We start from the raw sequence: 20,187 nt of genomic DNA, 5'->3' as shown, positions 1-20,187 counted from the left end.
TGTTACTATTAATAATAAAAAGTATTATTGCCGTGTAATCTTGGTTTTCATTATATTATTCATAATTCTATTTATAAGATTAAAATATATAGAAGGAAGGCAGTTATTTCTTAATTTTATTATTTTATAATCTTGATGAATTGATCTAGAACATTTCAAAGGAAGCAGTTCATAAAAATAGATGGTATCAAAAGACCACCTGTGAGGGATTTCTCTTAAGGTCTGATAGTTTAATATTTTATAATATATATGAATTGACTGCTAACAATTAATAAACCAAAAGTTGACTGCCATAACTTTCTTCTTCCCTTCCTATGTTCAAATTTGTGAGCGGACACCATGATCAAGGAACTCCAAACTCATTGCACAGTCATCAATTACGTATTCACATTGGATTTCTTCTATATAAGCAGACAAGCCTCCCTCATTCTTGGACGCCATAAACACTCACAGCTTCTCCTTCTTTGTAATTTTATTCACTTGGGGTTAAAAATCTTTTACTTTCCGCTAAAAGATATGGGAAATCTTGGGATCAAGTTGTTTTGTTCTGTTTTCTTGGTAGCTCTTCTCTTGCATGTACTCCCTGCAAGATCTCAAGAAGTTGGTAAGCTTTATTCACCATATTAACACATGCACACAAACTCAAAATTGTATATGTTTAGAGTAATTTTCTGATGATAATTTTATGTATTTTTTTTTGGGGGATGTTCAGAGGACGAGAGAGAATTTGATTATAAGAAATATAGCGAAAAGGGACCAGCTCGATGGGGAGAGATTCATCCAGAATGGGGTGTATGCAGCAATGGATCTATGCAGTCTCCTATTGATTTGCTGCACGAGAGAGTTCATGTTGTTTCTCATTTAGGAAGACTTAACAGAAGCTACAAGCCTTCAAATGCCACTCTTAAGAACAGAGGCCATGATATGATGGTAAGAATTAAAAACAAACGTTTATTAAAAAACTATGGCTACAATCATGCATCCCTTGCAAATTAATTTTCTCTTTTGTGGATGCAGTTGAAATGGGAAACTGGCGCAGGAACTCTTGAAATAAATGGAACTGAATATGTTCTTAAACAATGTCACTGGCACTCTCCTTCTGAGCACACCATCAATGGCAAGAAGTTTGCTTTAGAGCTGCATATGGTTCACGAGAGCCAAGATGGAAAGGCTGCTGTTGTTGGGATTTTGTACACAATAGGAAGGCCAGACTCTTTCTTGTCATCTGTAAGTTCTACATATAAAAGCCACACCATCTCTCTCTTTAATTATTTCTCTAAAGTATATACACTTAATCATTTTGTTTTCCATCAGCTAACAGACCGTCTGAGATTGGTGGCCGGTACCGGAGAAAATGAGACAATAGCGGGTATAGTTAACCCAAAAGAAATCAAGATCGGGAGCAGAAAGTACTACAGATACATGGGATCTCTTACAACTCCACCTTGCACTGAAAATGTCATCTGGACAATTGTCAGAAAGGTTTGCATAATCAATTGACAAGAACATCATATAATATTCTTTTCAAAATCATTAAACCCTTTTTTATTAATTAATTTCAGGTGAGGACTGTCACCAAAGAACAAGTGAGATTGCTCCGGGTGGCGGTTCACGACGTGAGTTCTACGGATTCCTTGTCTCTGATCATACTCATATACATGCAATTGATGATGATCTGATAAAAAAATATTTATATTTTGCAGGAATCAAATACAAATGCAAGGCCAGTACAGCTCACAAATGGACGTCCAGTGCAACTTTACAGGCCAGATGAAAAAGAAGATGATTAAATTTCTATACCTTATTATTCAATTTCAGTATATGGAGAGATTAATTATTCTTAGGCTACAGAATTTAAATAAATGAGTTTTATGTAATATTCATCATTTTTCATTCTTTTTGGTTATACTTTTAGCCAAACTTGCTTGTGTACATGGGCATATTAAAGAAGTATTACTAAATTATTTTATTTATAATAAGAATCATATGGTATTTCTTTTTCTTATTAATTAATGTTCAATGTGGTGCATCAGCTTGCAGATATTTCTTGTCTTTTCTTTTTCCTCCACTTTGGGTCATGCTTTTTCTTAATAATAACTCACTGATCAAAACATCATATTTTTCTTAATAATAACTCAATGATCGAGTTCTGTCTTTTCCTGATTACCTAAAGGGAAATAAAAAAAAAATTGGGAACCAAAATCTTCTAGAAGTGGAAAACATGTTCTTGAAACTCCATAGAACTTGCATCAGAGACCAGCCGAAATTAATTAACAATAGATAGCGACAATGACATCCCACTAGCTTTCCTTTCCTCATTTTTCTAATTATTTATTTATTTAATTATTTTTAAAGATGATAATTCATTGCTAATGGACTCCAGCCATCACAAGTTCACACTTATAGGCTTTAAAAAAAGGGAAAAAAAAAAACAAAAAAAGAAGAAAGCTACTAGAGGTCTCGAAAGCCATAGCATAATTAAAAGAAAGGTCCATAGCACAAAAACACAGGAACCCTAGCATTATTTTCTTCACGTCTTCAATGCAGATTTGGCAATGGAGTCATTGTCTCTAGCCTTCCTTATTGGGTTTGCGTCTTGGTTATATTCTGTACATGCAGGTTTTGAAGTGCCTTGAGTCTTGATCTTCTATTGTTATCCTCAACAAAATAAATTGAGTATTGGGTCATAGCATCACGTACTAGATCGATGGATTATGGAAAAATTGAATATATAATAATCAATATCAAATTATTAAATAATTTGAATTAATCAAAGTGAAAAATAAATTTAAAAGTTATTTGAATCAATTTAAATCAAACTAAAAAAGGATTATCTGTGAAACGAGATGGAACTAGCTCGAATTACTAGCAAACCGTAATATTTAAGGTCCGGTCCTTATATAATTCCGAACGCATAAAGGAAATGTTGAAGAACCTAAGCTTGCCCTTTGACAATGTCATAGAGCCTTTGGGTTGCCTCCTCATCAAAGTCATGTGCCTCCTGCTTTTGTTAGTGTAGCTATGCTTATTAGTTTTGGATCCTTTTAATTTGTTGCTGCCTTAGTTCGCATCTATGCGCTGTTCTAGTTAAGGGAAGACATGGGACAATGGAGGCTGCAAGGAGGAGGCAGCAGTGGCCGCCACAACACTAATTTCTTATCAAATTCAGCTGAGATTAGAGTTGTGGTTTGGGTTTGGTCATTGGGCTTAGACTTTAAAATACAACTCTTAATTTGATTTGATTTGGTATTCTTTGGTATGTGTTGGCATTTAAATTTGAGGTTTTTCTTACTAATGTATTATTTGTTTTTCAAAAAAAAGTCCATAAAAAACTCTATAGCAGTCATATATAAATTAACAAGCAAGAGATATATTACTTGAGTTATTACGACACTCATAAAAATTGGTATATGGAAAATATTTTTTAATTTAAACCAAATTAAGCAAATTTTTTATATATTTAATTAATTAACCCTTTTTCTCTTACAGTAATTAAAAAATATGACTTGGTCTCATATTGACTTCTTCATTAAAAAAAGTGATTTACGAGTAATATTTATTTTTAAAATAATAAAATTTACCTAATTTATTTTAATTTATTAAATGTATAAAATTTGCTCAAAGAAAGGAAAAAAAGTATTTGATTAAGGAAAATTTTAATAATAAAATTTATGTTTTATATTTTTATTTTTTAATTACACATTTTCATAATATAAAATTTAACCAAATAAAATTATTTTAATTCTTTAATTACTTTTCAAAAAAAGGAAAAAAAAAAAAAAAAAACAAGTGGGCTTGTGATCTCATCTATAGAAACTTCCACTTACACTTACGATATATAATAGGGAAAATGCACAAATTTGACGAAGTTAATGTCACGTGCCAATTCTTTGAAGGATGAAAGAATTCAAGAAAATAAAAGACTAGATTTTTCCGAAGTTATAATTCCATTTGAAGTCCCAAAATTTGAATTCCTCTTGATCATCTAATTGAAGTTTCTTTCAAGTTTCATTAACCTTCGCAAGTCGTCATTTTCTTTTTTTTTTTCTTTTTCTTTTTAAAAAAAAACATTTATCCCTTAATTTATTATATTTAAAATTATATTATAAATATTATTATCATTTACCATTCAAAATAATTTTACGGTCTAGAAAATTAATTTGTATACCAAACACAATTATATCTGATGATCACTGGGGCAGACCGAATCACTCGCAAGTTCAGATTCAGCAGGAATAAATTCAGCCCGATAATGTGACATAAGAAAAGACATTTAGCAGTTCTGCCCGCATGCGCGCCGGGAGAAATAATTGGCCGCCTGGCGTGGAGAAAGAGTCTGACATATCCGTATATATGGACGTGATTGATAAAGACACATGAAATTATAGCATAGAGATCGTTAAACGTTACCGAAAGACAAAGAAAAAGGAATAAAAGGGAGGAATGTCTTCCTCTCTTTCTCAACTTACACTTATACTGAAAACCCTATTTTTCAGATTTCAGAACATTAATATCATACTTTCTAGTAAATAAATTTTTTGAAAGTATATTTCCTATAAGTATATTTCTCAGAAAATAAAATATTTTGAACCAAACAAAACCTTAAATTTATAATCTAATGTCTGTGATTTTAATACTAAAAAGGAGAGAAATTACTAACATATAGAAATGTTTGAAATATTGCACAATTACCGTTGTTATACGAGAACACCAAGAGATGAACTAGGTCAAAAATCAAGAAAAGGGAAAAATCAATTGAATTTAGATTTAAATATTATATTGTCAGTGGCTTCGTCATCAACCAAATCACCATATAATTCAATTTAATGAATTTAACACCACCATTTTGAAACTTTCAATCTAATTAAGAGGTTAAAAGATTAGTATGTTGTATTATACGTTCATCAACAAAAATCAATAAATCTCATTATACAATGTTTTTCTTTAATATGCAAAGAATTTTATTAAAATACATTTGAAAAAATTTAATATAGACTAATTCAATTATATTGACTAATAACAAAAATTATATCGTAAAACTTAAGTTATATGATGATTTTATTATTATTATTTATCGTAATAAATATGAATTTTTTATGTTGCACAATTATAATATTTTTTTTATATATTTTCATTTTATTAAATAAAAATATTGATAAATAAATTTTATTTTTTTTATAAGGCGATCCCTCGAACGAAAAAAAAGAAAATATTTGATAAAAATTAGTTGTGGATCAAAACTATTTTTAGTGTTTGATGAGTTGTGAAAAAGATAAAGGTTTAGATAGTTTATTCCCATCAATGTTTATTCCATAGTAAACTAATAATTTTATATTCAATCGTTCACATTAGAGATTGAGGCTATATAAGCAGAATTGAAGAACCTCCCAATTCCTGGATATCATAAGCCTCTCTTCTTTTCTAATAGCCTTAATTTTAAATCTTAATAATTCTCCCTAAAAGATATGGAAAAGTTTGCAATCCAATTGCTGTATTCCTTCTCCTTCCTCTCTCTTCTCTTGCATATCCTTGCAGCAGAATCTCACCAAACTGGTAAGATTTTGTTAGTATGTATTCGCGACTCCAACCAATCAAGATAATTTTTACGTTTTTTTTACTAAATTTAAAATAATCCCATGATATGGAATGATTACATGTTTGTTTGTGTGCATGCAGGTGAGGAGAAAGAGTTTGGTTACCAATTAAACAGTGAAAATGGGCCAAGTCGATGGGGAGAGCTTGAGCCAGAGTGGAGGACATGTAGCAATGGAACCAAGCAGTCTCCTATTAATATATTGAAGCAAAGTGTTAAAACAGTTACCCATCTCGGGGAACTTGATAGAGATTACAGGCCTTCCAATGCCACTCTTAAAAATAAAGGCCATGATATGATGGTATTTTTTTGTCAAAAATATTTTTTAAATATAATTTATTTTCCGCAAGTAAATCAGAAGCTAAATGTAAAAATATTATCTTTAAATTGTGAATGCAGTTGGAATGGGAAAGTGGTGCAGGAAGTATTGAAATAAATGGAAAGGAATACGTTCTGCAACAATGTCACTGGCATTCACCTTCTGAGCACACCATCAATGGCAGGAGGTTGCTTTTCTTCAATTAATATCCATTGCAAGTTTCTTACTTTTTTAAAATTGTTTATTTTTCATTTTTTCTAACATTTTCTTTTAAAAAATACTTGCAGGTTTGCTGTAGAGATGCATATGGTTCATAAAAGCGAAGATGGAAAGGTTGCTGTGGTTGGAATTCTATTCAAAATTGGAAATCCTGAGTCTTTCTTATCATCTGTAAGTACAAACCAAGACCACCCTCCATTAATAAATTTCTTAATGATCTTGTTTCATTGTTGTATTAATTTTTCCATCAGCTGAGAGACCACTTGAAATCGGTGGGTGGCACCAGAAAAGCTGAGAAAGTGGTGGGTGTAGTTGATCCAAATGATATAAAGATGAGTAGAAAATATTACAGATACATGGGATCTCTTACAACTCCTCCATGCACAGAAAATGTCACCTGGACCATTAGCACAAAGGTTTCCTTAATTAATCACAACATCAAATCCTTCTTTCTTCTTAATAAAGATTATTAAACCCCTTTTGTTAATAATTTCAGGTGAGAACTGTTAGCAAAGAACAAGTGCGAATGATTCGTGTGGCAGCTCATGCTGTAAGTTTTATAAATTCATACCTATTATGATTTATCTTGCAAAGAAATAATTTAATTTTAATAAGAAAATTTTTTATAAATTTTTTTATTTTAAATGGAGGATATAATATATTTGTGAATATATTGATGTAGGAATCTGGTTCAAATGCAAGACCAATTCAGGCGACAAATGGACGATTAGTGCAACTTTATCAACCAGATGAAGAAGATGATTAATTCATTCACTGCTCATTACATAAAGAGATTGATTGATTAGTTAATTAATTAGGATAAAATGGGATTTGTTCCCATTAATTTCCTTCATTATTTCCTCCTTCTATTTGGATATACTGTTCATTTTGTATGTACTTGTAATAAAGGACTATGTTGCCCATTTTATTATTTTTTTCCCAAAATAATAATTCATCTTTTTTTTTCCTTTTCTAAAATAATAGTTTTTTTTATTTTTTTTATTTATTTAATTTTCATAAATAGTTAAACGCTGATCAATTTAATTTAATGATAAGTACATTTAATTTAATTTTAAAAATTTATAGGTTAAATGCTCAAATCCCTCATCTCTTATAAAAAAAATTAAATATATAATTTAATTTTAACTTTTATTCAAAAAATCAATAAACATTTTAATTTTTTTATTATTACCTTTTAATATCTAACTGTTTATAAAAGTGTAATTATTTAGCTCTTGCACATGTACATTACTTCAAATTTTTTAATGTTATATTATATTTTATGAAATTTAAAAATTGAATAGGTGTATTTTATAAAAGTTAAGTATTAAATAGTTATATGTTTATAAAAATTAGAGATCAAAAGTTAATAATAAAAAAATTTTGATGCAACTAGTCAAATTATATATATATTTTTAAAAAACTACTATAAATTTGTCTCCACAACTCAGAAGAGAATTTGAATAATAAAAAAACTAGTTCTGGCTTCATAATTTTATATAATAAGAAATTGCTAGATTACCGATGAATTTTATCAATGAATTAGTAATTTTAATAAATTTATTAATATAATTAATAATTTTTAATATAAAAAATTTATATAAAAATTTACCTATAAATTTAAAATTTGTTGATAATCGGGTGCTAAAATTTTAAAATTCGGTAATTTATAAATATATAAAATAATTGGTGTTGAAATTTAATAACAAACTTAAAATTTATTGATATGCTTGTATAATTCATTAATAGATTTCAATATATTAATAAATTTTAAAAAATATTTAAATTACTAGGGAATTTTAAATTTATTGATAATTTGTATAAAAATTTATTAATGATTTTAGAAAGTTAATATTAAATTTTGTCATTAAATTAATAAGTAAAGAAAAAAGTTACCGAATAATACTGATGAAATGGGCCATAATATTTAGAATGAATGAACTGGACCAAACGCGATCGTAAGCTAAAAAATATTTTGACCATAATAAAATTTTTGACCATAACTTTTATTATGGGTGTCAGAATCGCCATTAAAATTCCAATTTAAAGAGCTTGTTTAAAGATTTATGCTTGTTGCGTACTTTTAACTATGTAATGACTCGTCACGAGATCTAAAAACAATGTTTAGGGTCTCAAAATGACTTTTGAAGTTTTTTGTCAATATTTTTATATTCTTTTAAATTTTTTGTGCCCCTATTTAGACAGATATTATATTTTTGTGAAAAAACTTTTTTTCTATTCAAAATAAAACACTTTTTTCTAAATCTATCTAGGGTTTATTTTTGCATACTTTTATACTGCGTCATATGGTATCAAAGTATGGCGACCAGCAGCAATGGCAGTGCTCTCCATGACGGTGATAAGAAGGGTGGAGTCCCACAAGAGGACAGAGTATTGCAACGATTATAGCAACACTTTGAGCAACGCTTTGAATAACGATTAGAGCTATTTCGGTAAACAATCTGATTAGAGCAACACTTTGAGTAACGCTTTGAGCAACGATTAGAACTATCTCGGTAAACAATCTGCTTATGAGGAGGATAATTCTAAAGAAGAATTTGATCCAGAACTATCTCGGTTCGATCAAAATCAACAAAGAGTTGATTATGAGTAGAGGTAGTATGAAACTCAAAACAGTGGAGATTTTCGATTAAAGATAGATATTCCTTACTTTAACGATAGTTTAAGAATTGAGGTGTTTTTAGATTGGATTGTTAAGGTAGACAGGCATTTCAAATATGCTGAGACTTCGACAGAAAGGAGAGTAAAATTGGTTGCCTGTCGTCTGAAAAGTATGGTTTCGGCTTAGTGGAAGCGAGTACAATCTATATAAGTGAAGGAATTTTTCATCCAAACCTGGTAATGAAATATTTGGTGAAGGTAGAATAAATAAATAAATCTTAAGTTTACCCGTGGGCGTTTGTCAATTTAGGGTTCCTCTACCTCTAATGGAATTATAATTTCCCTTTAGGTTTCTCATTGGGCTTCTCAAACAAGATAAGGGCTGATAGTTGAATTTTTTTTGCTAATTTATCTTTGCTCTCTAGGCTTCAAAATTTCAGGCCTTCAATATTACAAGGGTATGTGATGCAAGGAAATGTAATTATGAATAGGACAAAAAAATAATACATTTATTATATCATTACATGATGATGTGTTCTAAATTTTATTTATTATGAATTAAAAATCATTTATGATACAAATAAAAAATGTTATATTTATATATATATATTTAAAATTTTTTAAAAAAATACTTCTAAAAAAATCAGAAAAAATAACCAATTAAACAAATAAAATTTTATTACTTTCTGATAATTTAAAGTTCTTTAATTAAATTATTCTAACTAAACAAAATTTAAAACCTTAATGCAATACCATTTTACTATTTTAAATTAGTCTATTAAACACATGATAATTAAAATTGTAATTTAATAAATATTTAAAGTTATAAAAATTATAACAGTTAAATATAAATTAATTATATTATTAATAACTTAAAAAATAGAATTATTTCAACTTATTTAATTTGTAATTATAATCAAAATTTTGTTTGATTAGATTCTAAATTTTCAAAAAAATAATAAAATTACTCTCACATATTTTTGTCTATTTATAAAAATTTAAAGCGTGAGTAAAATTTTAACTACAGTAAATAATATATACCATTATTTTTTATTTTTTTAATAATTTATATTTAATTATTTATTATGTTTATAAATTTAAATATTTAATATATTATAATTTTAGTTTAAATAAATTAATAACAATAAATACAACGGTGTAAGTGAGCATTTTCTCTCATCCCCATCTTTTTCCAAACGAATTCTAATATTTGCGTATTTACACCAGTTTGGTATTTGTAAGTGGATGTCTAGAGTGACTAGAGGTGAACAGTGAAAAGACATATGGAATTATTTCAATTTAAAAATTCAATTTGATTTTTTATTATTTTTAATTGAATTTAATTTTAATCAATAAAAATTAATAAAATCGAATCGATTAATGAATAATGATATATTATTTTTTATAATACAAGGGATTAAATCATAATCAAAATTAAGTATTACAATTGAATTTTAAGATTTAAAAAAAAAATATACCGATCAAAATAAATCAGATCAATTCGATTCAAATTAAATTTTATCCGAAATCAATTTAACTTAATTTTTATAAATACTAAAACTTTAATTTTTAATTTATTCAATCAAATCAAACTAATCTAATTCCCTTTCACCTACGAGAAACTTATATTATTATTATCTGCAAATTTAATTTGTTAAATGCTCATATTGGAAACGACCAAGTGATGATTATGGAGGCTGTATTTAGACTTAAATTGATAATAATTGAGTGTCTGATTTCTGGTGCTTAATAGAACAAAGGAAAAGAAACAAAAGGGAACAATGTGGCTGATGATTGTTCTTACTCAGTAAAAAGACAATCAGAAAATCTCCTAACATTATAACAAACACAACAATCTCCAAACAGGCAAAACACTATAACAAACGACATCTTACGTCATGTTCTCACTCGGCAACTACCATATTGGCTGGCCGGCTCTTAATGATTCTTTCAATAGTTCCATTTTCTTTTGGAAATAAATATTAATTTATTGAATTAATGATATGGACAACAGTTTCGAGTCTAATAAAGTAAGGGAGATTATTCCTTGGGATGTGATTGGAAACAATGATTAGAAACCCCATATCAGCATTTTGATTTTTTTTCACCATTTGTAACTTCTGATTCTTTCCATTTGCTTGGATGGCCATGCATTTAGCAGAATGATATCATCTGATACCAGAAATTAACCATGTTGTTTCTATGGTTTCTGATCTTAGCATTCTTCAATCCAATCCAAGCTCAGCAATACTATGACTCGTCAAATTGTTCTGCAGACGCCAACTATCCAGGTTCAAGATATGTTTGCAATTCTTACCAGAAATCATGCTCTACATTTCTTGTCTACAGAGCCAATCAACATTTCAAGACGATCTCAAATGTCTCTCACTTGTTACAAGCAGACAACGTTGATGAGCTGCTTGATTTGAACAGTCTTTCATCTCCATCAGACATTCTTAAACCAGGTAGAGAAGTTCTTTTCCCTGTTACCTGTTCTTGTGCAGGTGATTTCTTTCAGGTTGATTTCAACTACGTGGTACCAAAAAGCACAAGTCTCTCAGAAGTTGCTTGTGAAGTTTTTGAAGGTTTAGTAAAATCACATACCCTTGTCGATGAAAACACATCTCAAGGAAACGATGTTAAGGTTGGTTCTAAACTTCATGTGCCTTTACGATGTGCCTGTCCGAATAATTTCAGCAGTAGTAGTGGAGTTATGTATCTTGTCACGTACCCTTTGGTAGAAGGAGATTCACTTAATATACTTAGCCAAAAATTTGGCATCTCTCCAGCAGATTTATCAAAAGCTAATCATTTTGAGCCGTGGCCTACGGTTTATCCACAAACCACCATCTTACTTCCCTTGAAAAAACGTCCGGTCATCAACTTCAATATCCCTAATTCTCCACCTCCCACTCCTGGTTTTCTTCCCACAATCACAGTACAAAAGACGACCAATACAAAGTTGATGAATCTTTACATTTCAGTTTCAGTAATTGGGTCGTTTCTGCTGCTTGCTGCATTGGTTGCATGTGGGTGGTACGCAAAGGCCTTATGCAAGAGAAAAATTGACAAGTTACAATCTTTCAATACTAGAAGCTCTCCTCTTTCTTGTTCAACTGTTAGAAGTTCTCCTAGATCAGGTCAAACTGGTAGAAGCTCTGCAAATTCTTGTTTATCCCCTGATCTTCTTATTGGAATTAAGTATTCATTGAAGAACTATAGAATAGAAGACCTCAGAAGGGCGACAAAAAATTTCAGTGAGGAAAAGAAGATTGGAGATGGAGCTTACAAAGGGTTGATTGAAAATTCTGAAATGATGATCAAGCAAATGAGATTCGAAGATACACGCCAAGTTATTGATATACATTCTAAAGTCAATCACATCAATATTGTAAATTTGCTTGGTGTGTGTTATGGAGACAGTGACTCGTCGTGGTCTTACGTTCTCTTTGAGCTCCCCAGCAAAGGCTCGTTGAGAGATTGCTTATCTAATTCATCTAGTTCTCTTCAATGGCATAGGCGTACACAAATAGCTTTTGATATTGCCACAGGTCTTCACTATCTACATTACTGCATTTTTCCTTCATATGCTCACATGGGTATCAGCAGCAGAAATATTTTTGTCACAGCAAACTGGAGGGCAAAGCTTACAAATATCAGAACCAACTCTGGTGCTGAACCTTTAAAAGGATGGGCTGCACCAGAGTACATTGTCTATAGCTCAGCTTCTGATAAGGTAGACATATTTGCATTTGGAGTTGTTTTGCTAGAGATCATCTCAGGAAGAGAAGACATAGATGGAAAATCATTCAAAGATTGCATTGGATTTTTAGGAGGGGGTGCCGGTGAAGGTGGTTGCTTCGAACAATTGAGGAGCTTCATGGATCCATGTCTTAAAGAGGATTATCCTCTTGCTGAGGCCTTGTGTTTAGCTGTTTTGGCAAAGGCATGTGTGGAAGATGACCCACTGCATAGACCATCTATGGATGATATACTTAAAGTCCTTGTCAGATTGGTATGACTTTGACTGTAATTAAGAAGCAGCACTCGGAGATCATACCATAAAAAAGTATCACTTTACAGCCAGTTCTCTGAGTATCACTGTGTAATTGTATCATATTCCGCAATAAATTTACATGTATGATATATCATTAATTCATGGATCATTTAAGATTGATAGCTGAAGAGCACTATTTAAAATTTTTAGGTCTTTTGTAAAAAATTTATAGCTTTATCACTTTGAATTGTAAAAAATATTTAGCCAAATAGAAATTTGAATTGGTGATAATTTCATTTGAAAATGATTGATTTTGTGAAATAAAATCTAGGACATGTTTCGTAAAGCTAGCCATTATAGTAATTGTTAATATTGAAATTATTACATTTTTAAGGTTTTGGCAACATTTCCCTAGTGAAATTAATATTACTAAGAAAACAATTAAGCTAACTGTTTAGTAGTTTAAAATTATTATAAAGAAAATTTATATTTTTTATTAAATAAAATAATATATTTTAATAAAAAATTTATTTTATATTTAATAAAATTATAATTTTAATAGTATTTTTTATTTATATTTTAAAAATAATAAAATAGTTATTTTATATTTAGTGACAGATACAACTGTAACAATTGTTTTTTTTTAAAAGATAAGAAAACTTTATTAATTCAAAGAGAACATAGAAACCATGTGAGGAAGAGGGACATCAACCCAAACTCCTTGACCTGACTCTTGACCTGACTCAGAATGAGTCGATGTTGCTAGAACATGAGCGACATCATTCGCAGATTTATGAACAAAAACACACTTTACTTTCTCATAACTAGATAAAAACAGTTTATAATCTTGAACCAAAAAGCCAAAAGTCGATAAATCATCCAACAAAGCACAATTAATTGACATCACAAGTACCTGAGCATCCAATTCAAAAAGAACTCGATCCCATCCACATTCTTTAATCCACCTCAATACTTCTCGAAATGCTATAGCTTCAGCACACTTTGCATCCATCTGACTATAAAAAGAGTATGCTCTAGCAGCCACAAAACTCCCATCATCATTCCTGATTACACAACTGAAACCTACCGAACCTCGTTGCAAGCTTAAAGAGGCGTCAATGTTCGCCTTGATCCAACCGTGCGGCGGAAGAGACCAGCCTGGGCGAGCCGAATCAACAATGGTGCTTACTGGAGAAACGACACGGGCTGCTTTCCATTGTTGCAAAAAATTAGAGCCATGAAGAACACACCACTCGCAGTCTGACCCTGGTCCTTCCATACAACATTGTTCCTGTTTTGCCATAAAGCCCATAAGATCATTAGCATAAGAGAGGTATTTTCCACAGAAGTAGAAGAGAAGGCTAAAGAAAACCACTCATTTAAAGAAGATGCAGAAGGCGCAGGCCAACCCAACGGCGAGCTTAACCAGCAGCTGCGGGGTAAAAGGGCACTGAATCAGAATATGCAAGACATTCTCAGGGGCTGCATGATACAACAGGCATGAAAGATCAACCGGGATTCTCTTGGACTGAAGCGACGAGAGGCAAGGGACAACATTAACTAGAGCCTGCCAGCAGAAATTAAGCACTTTTGTCTAGACGCATTTCCATATGTGCGAAGGATACGCTTGAGTTCCAAAGCCTTCTGAATATTTGCTCGGAAGAAGTTCAGGCTATCATCTGCGAAAAAAAGGTGAGAAATATGCGGGTCACCCCGAGAAACTCTATACCCATGAAGGCTTCCACTGCTCATACAATTTTGCAGGAGACGGGAAAGCCCCTCAACACAAAGAATAAACAAGTACGGCGATAAGGGATCTCCTTGCCTCAACCCCTTGTAGGAACAATAGGACCTAACTCCTTGTTATCATGCAGGATCCAATAACAAACAGTGGAGATACAAGAGAACAGCAAAGCAACCCATTGTTGCGCAAAACCCAGCCGAAGAAGCATATCCCAAATGAAACCCCACTCAAGTCTATCATAGGCCTTGCTGATATCCATTTTGAGGGCTCCAGAGAACTCTTTCTTCCTTTGATGCACTTTAAATCCATGCAAGGCCTCAAAAGCTAAGATTATATTATCCTGAATACTTCGACCAGTAATAAAAGCATTTTGACTCTCCGAGATGATGGTGGAAAGAAGGGGCTTAAGCCGATTAACTATCATCTTAGTGATGATCTTATAGACCACATTACAGAAGGCTATAGGACGCAAGTCGCTCATTTGCTCAGGCACAAACTTCTTTGGAATCAAAACTAAAGCTGTCTCATTCAGCTTCAGAGGAATAGACTCAGAATGCAGACACTCAATGCAAAAACTAGATACATCATCTCCTATAATATTCCAATACTGCTGGAAAAAATCAAGATTGAAACCATCTAACCCAAGGGATTTATCAATTTTCATGGAAAAGGCTGCAGACCTTACCTCATCACAACTGTATGGCGCTAAGAGAGAAGCATTCTGATTATAGTTATAGATTATAGTTATGATTAAAGTAAATAAGGCAATAAAGTCGCTATTTTAAATTTATTTTTATAGTAGTGATAGATGAAGATTAGTGAAAAAAAATTATGTGTTTTTATTATTATTTTTTAATTTTTAAATATTAGTGTTTAACATCCATTTTTTAAAAATAAATTACTGTCTCTAATACTGCTTAGATTTATAAATACATAACTCAAGTGTCAATTTGTGAATTAACCAATTACTTTTTTAGTTCAAACTAAAATTTTTAAAATTGAGATACTTGCATAATTTACTTCTTGGTATGAATTTTTTTTAAAAAAAAATTAAATTTTATTAATAGAATTTAGAATCAATTTAAATATAATCAAATTCAATTAAATTCTTTTATATTAAATAAATTAATAATAAATTTAAATTGATTTAATTTATTCAAATAGAGTATTAGTTTACAGTTAAATAAAATCTAAAATACTATTATTTTAGAACAAGGGAAAACAAAATGATGAATTATTATTTTGAGAAAAAAAATAATAAAATGTGCAACATAGTACATACAAAATGAACAGTATATCCAAAATTTCAAATTTAATAATTGAATTTTTATATAAAATTTTTTATATTAAAAATTATTAATGAATTTTTAATTGTATTAGTAAATTTATTAAAATTATTAACGGATTAAAATTCGTTGGGAAAATTGATTGATAATTAAGCAATTTCTTGTAGTATTATATTAAATTATGAAGCCAAAACTTTTTTTTTTTTATTCAAATTCTCTTCTGAGCTGTGAAGCCAAATTTATAGTAGTTTTTTAAAAAATATATATAATTTGACTAGTTTGCATCAAATTTTTTTTATTATTAACTTTTGATCTCTAATTTTTATAAAAATATATCAATTTAATACTTAAATTTTATAAAATACACCTATTCAATTTTTAAATTTCATAAAATATAATATAACACTAGAAAATTTGAAGTGCATGCAAGTAATGTAGAGCTAAATAATTACATTTTTATAAAAGTTAAATATTAAAAAGTAAAAATAAAAAAATTGAAATGTTTATTGATATTTTGAATAAAAGTTAAAAATTAAATTATATATTTAATTTTTTTTATAAGAGATGAGGGATTTGAGCATTTAACCTATAAATTTTTAAAATTAAATTAAATGTACTTATCATTAAATTAAATTGATCAGCGTTTAACTATTTATGAAAATTAAATAAATAAAAAAAATAAAAAAAACTATTATTTTAGAAAAGGAAAAAAAAAAGATGAATTATTATTTTGGGAAAAAAATAATAAAATGGGCAACATAGTCCTTTATTACAAGTACATACAAAATGAACAGTATATCCAAATAGAAGGAGGAAATAATGAAGGAAATTAATGGGAACAAATCCCATTTTATTCTAATTAATTAACTAATCAATCTCTTTATGTAATGAGCAGTGAATGAATTAATCATCTTCTTCATCTGGTTGATAAAGTTGCACTAATCGTCCATTTGTCGCCTGAATTGGTCTTGCATTTGAACCAGATTCCTACATCAATATATTCACAAATATATTATATCCTCCATTTAAAATAAAAAAATTTATAAAAAATTTTCTTATTAAAATTAAATTATTTCTTTGCAAGATAAATCATAATAGGTATGAATTTATAAAACTTACAGCATGAGCTGCCACACGAATCATTCGCACTTGTTCTTTGCTAACAGTTCTCACCTGAAATTATTAACAAAAGGGGTTTAATAATCTTTATTAAGAAGAAAGAAGGATTTGATGTTGTGATTAATTAAGGAAACCTTTGTGCTAATGGTCCAGGTGACATTTTCTGTGCATGGAGGAGTTGTAAGAGATCCCATGTATCTGTAATATTTTCTACTCATCTTTATATCATTTGGATCAACTACACCCACCACTTTCTCAGCTTTTCCGGTGCCACTCACCGATTTCAAGTGGTCTCTCAGCTGATGGAAAAATTAATACAACAATGAAACAAGATTATTAAGAAATTTATTAATGGAGGGTGGTCTTGGTTTGTACTTACAGATGATAAGAAAGACTCAGGATTTCCAATTTTGAATAGAATTCCAACCACAGCAACCTTTCCATCTTCGCTTTTATGAACCATATGCATCTCTACAGCAAACCTGCAAGTATTTTTTAAAAGAAAATGTTAGAAAAAATGAAAAATAAGCAATTTTAAAAATGTTAGAAACTTGCAATGGATATTAATTGAAGAAAAGCAACCTCCTGCCATTGATGGTGTGCTCAGAAGGTGAATGCCAGTGACATTGTTGCAGAACGTATTCCTTTCCATTTATTTCAATACTTCCTGCACCACTTTCCCATTCCAACTGCATTCACAATTTAAAGATAATATTTTTACATTTAGCTTCTGATTTACTTGCGGAAAATAAATTATATTTAAAAAATATTTTTTACAAAAAATACCATCATATCATGGCCTTTATTTTTAAGAGTGGCATTGGAAGGCCTGTAATCTCTATCAAGTTCCCCGAGATGGGTAACTGTTTTAACACTTTGCTTCAATATATTAATAGGAGACTGCTTGGTTCCATTGCTACATGTCCTCCACTCTGGCTCAAGCTCTCCCCATCGACTTGGCCCATTTTCACTGTTTAATTGGTAACCAAACTCTTTCTCCTCACCTGCATGCACACAAACAAACATGTAATCATTCCATATCATGGGATTATTTTAAATTTAGTAAAAAAAACGTAAAAATTATCTTGATCGGTTGGAGTCGCGAATACATACTAACAAAATCTTACCAGTTTGGTGAGATTCTGCTGCAAGGATATGCAAGAGAAGAGAGAGGAAGGAGAAGGAACACAACAATTGGATTGCAAACTTTTTCATATCTTTTAGGGAGAATTATTAAGATTTAAAATTAAGGCTATTAGAAAAGAAGAGAGGCTTATGATATCCAGGAATTGGGAGGTTCTTCAATTCTGCTTATATAGCCTCAATCTCTAATGTGAACGATTGAATATAAAATTATTAGTTTACTATGGAATAAATATTGACGGGAATAAATTATGTAAAATATAATGTCAATTTTAGTTAACCTTTATCTTTTTCACAACTAATCAAAGGCTAAAAATAGTTTTTGATCGCAACTAATTTTTATCTTATATATTTTTTTTCTTTCGTTCGACAGGATCATCTTATAAAAAAATAAAATTTATTTATCAATATTTTTATTTAATAAAATAAAACATTGTATAATGAGATTTATTGATTTTTGTTGATGAACGTATAATACAACATACTAATTTTATAATATAGTAAAACGTGTTGTATAATGAGGTGTTGTATTCTCTTGAATCTTTTAACCTCTTTGATTGAAAGTTTCAAAATGGTGATTTAGTGGTTTGGGGGATGACGAAGCCACTAACAATATAATATTTAATCTAAATCCAATTGATTTTTCCCTTCTCTTGATTTTTGACCTAGTTCATCTCTTGGTGTTCTGGTATAACAACTCTAATTATGCAATATTTCAAACATTTCTATATGTTAGTAATTTCTATTTTGAATGTAAAAATAAATTACTATTTAATGTCATGAAAAAATTTATTAGTTAATTCATCAATTTTAAAAAATTAAAGTAGAATGTTTATGAATTATTAAAAAGTTTAATGGTTAATTATTTCATTAATTTTAACTATTAAAAATCATATTGTTTTATTGTAATTTTAATCCAATCCTCTAACTTATAATCATCATATATGCCTTAATTATTTTTTTTTTTAATAAAAGGAGACAATATTCAAATGGCTTTTAAAAAAAAAAAAGAAAAAGAAGAAAAAGAAACAAAAAAAAAAAACCACTTGCGAAGGTTAATGAAACTTGAAAGAAACTTCAATTAGATGGTCAAGAGGAATTCAAATTTTGGGACCTCAAATGGAATTATAACTTAGGAAAAATCTAGTCTTTTTATTTTCTTCAATTCTTTCATTCGTCAAGCTATTGGCACGTGACATTAACTTCGTCAAATTTGTGCATTTTCCCTATTATATATCGCAAGTGTAAGTGGAAGTTTCTGTAGATGAGATCACAAGCCCACTTGTTTTTGTTTTTTTTCCTTTTTTGAAAAGTAATTAAAGAATTGAAATAATTTGATTTGGTTAAATTTTATATTATGAAAATGTGTAATTAAAAAATAAAAATATAAAACATAAATTTTATTATTAAAATTTTCCTTAATCAAATACTTTTTTTCCCTTCTTTGTGCAAATTTTATACATTTAATAAATTAAAATAATATAAATTAGGTAAATTTTATTATTTTAAAAATAAATATTACTCGTAAATCACCTTTTTTAATAAAGAAGTCAATATGAGACCAAGTCATATTTTTTTACCATGTAAAAACAACATCAAAATTATTACTGAAATATTTTCTTGGTGGCCTTACTTTTCTCAAAATTAAATCATTATTATCAATTGGGAATTTTGGATTTTAGTGGTTTGTTTCCGTACGTAATTTATTTTTATTTATAATTAAATATTTTTTTATAAAAGAATTGAGAATCTTTAGTTTTCAAACCTAAAAGTCTAATACACTCCAAGACTTAGCCTGGTGAAAAGTGTATCCTCATAACCTTCTGAAGTCAGAGGTTCGACTCCCCCATCTCTTATTTCAAAAAAAAAAAAAAACCTAAAAGTCTGATATAAATTATTTATTTATAAGAAAATAATTTAAATTAATTTTATATAATAATACATTATTTGTATTTTAGTAAATAAATTTGATAAAAAAATAATTTAAATTGAAAAAAATTCTTAATTTCAAATAAAAGAAAATATATTGGTAATTTCAAATTGAAAAAATGGAAATTGCGGAAAACACAAAATCCAGACGGGCTTCCAGCTACTGCATATGTATCTATCAAAAGATTTACCATATTGGTAATTTTTTTAATAACA

General features: G+C 29.3%; 4 protein-coding genes across 4 annotated transcripts; 3 read left to right on the top strand and 1 right to left on the bottom strand.

The window, feature by feature from the left end:
* The first annotated feature begins 323 nt into the window (after positions 1–323).
* Positions 324–2,009, top strand: LOC122725152 (alpha carbonic anhydrase 7-like). The gene is made up of 6 exons (XM_043962063.1): positions 324–604; positions 713–930; positions 1,018–1,227; positions 1,315–1,482; positions 1,563–1,616; positions 1,704–2,009. Exons 1-6 carry the CDS (start codon positions 340–342, stop codon positions 1,788–1,790), a joined length of 1,002 nt encoding a protein of 333 aa, XP_043817998.1. The 5' UTR covers positions 324–339; the 3' UTR covers positions 1,791–2,009.
* A 3,456-nt stretch (positions 2,010–5,465) lies between these two features.
* LOC110625712 (alpha carbonic anhydrase 7) lies at positions 5,466–6,925 on the top strand. Its single transcript, XM_021771340.2, has 7 exons — positions 5,466–5,553; positions 5,677–5,894; positions 5,993–6,099; positions 6,200–6,302; positions 6,383–6,547; positions 6,628–6,681; positions 6,814–6,925. Exons 1-7 carry the CDS (start codon positions 5,466–5,468, stop codon positions 6,895–6,897), a joined length of 819 nt encoding a protein of 272 aa, XP_021627032.2. The 3' UTR covers positions 6,898–6,925.
* Positions 6,926–10,827: 3,902 nt separating this feature from the next.
* LOC110627174 (lysM domain receptor-like kinase 4) lies at positions 10,828–12,952 on the top strand. The gene has a single exon (XM_021773438.2). The coding sequence runs from the start codon at positions 10,945–10,947 to the stop codon at positions 12,772–12,774; it is 1,830 nt and encodes a 609-aa protein (XP_021629130.1). The 5' UTR covers positions 10,828–10,944; the 3' UTR covers positions 12,775–12,952.
* A 3,607-nt stretch (positions 12,953–16,559) lies between these two features.
* On the bottom strand, positions 16,560–18,163 carry LOC122725059 (alpha carbonic anhydrase 7-like). Its single transcript, XM_043961522.1, has 7 exons — positions 18,027–18,163; positions 17,686–17,903; positions 17,482–17,588; positions 17,279–17,381; positions 17,034–17,198; positions 16,900–16,953; positions 16,560–16,767 (listed from the first exon to the last, which is right to left on the bottom strand). Exons 1-7 carry the CDS (start codon positions 18,112–18,114, stop codon positions 16,684–16,686), a joined length of 819 nt encoding a protein of 272 aa, XP_043817457.1. The 5' UTR covers positions 18,115–18,163; the 3' UTR covers positions 16,560–16,683.
* Positions 18,164–20,187: the final 2,024 nt, after the last annotated feature.

The sequence above is a fragment of the Manihot esculenta genome, chromosome 11, assembly GCF_001659605.2.
Source record: "Manihot esculenta cultivar AM560-2 chromosome 11, M.esculenta_v8, whole genome shotgun sequence".
Lineage (NCBI taxonomy): Eukaryota > Viridiplantae > Streptophyta > Magnoliopsida > Malpighiales > Euphorbiaceae > Manihot > Manihot esculenta.
This window is presented reverse-complemented; position numbering and strand designations above follow the sequence as displayed.

Excerpts from the sequence above, each read along its gene's own strand:
- LOC122725059 (XM_043961522.1), bottom strand. The coding sequence starts at position 18,114 with ATGAAAAAGTTTGCAATCCAATTGTTGTGTTCCTTCTCCTTCCTCTCT. Across the intron at positions 17,904-18,026 it reads AGCAGAATCTCACCAAACTG|GTGAGGAGAAAGAGTTTGGT; the intron begins GTAAGATTTTGT and ends GTGTGCATGCAG. Across the intron at positions 16,768-16,899 it reads TTCGTGTGGCAGCTCATGCT|GAATCTGGTTCAAATGCAAG; the intron begins GTAAGTTTTATA and ends ATATTGATGTAG.
- LOC110627174 (XM_021773438.2), top strand. The coding sequence starts at position 10,945 with ATGTTGTTTCTATGGTTTCTGATCTTAGCATTCTTCAATCCAATCCAA.
- LOC110625712 (XM_021771340.2), top strand. The coding sequence starts at position 5,466 with ATGGAAAAGTTTGCAATCCAATTGCTGTATTCCTTCTCCTTCCTCTCT. Across the intron at positions 6,100-6,199 it reads CACACCATCAATGGCAGGAG|GTTTGCTGTAGAGATGCATA; the intron begins GTTGCTTTTCTT and ends AAATACTTGCAG. Across the intron at positions 6,303-6,382 it reads CTGAGTCTTTCTTATCATCT|CTGAGAGACCACTTGAAATC; the intron begins GTAAGTACAAAC and ends TTTTTCCATCAG.
- LOC122725152 (XM_043962063.1), top strand. The coding sequence starts at position 340 with ATGATCAAGGAACTCCAAACTCATTGCACAGTCATCAATTACGTATTC. Across the intron at positions 605-712 it reads TGCAAGATCTCAAGAAGTTG|AGGACGAGAGAGAATTTGAT; the intron begins GTAAGCTTTATT and ends GGGGATGTTCAG. Across the intron at positions 1,617-1,703 it reads TCCGGGTGGCGGTTCACGAC|GAATCAAATACAAATGCAAG; the intron begins GTGAGTTCTACG and ends TATATTTTGCAG.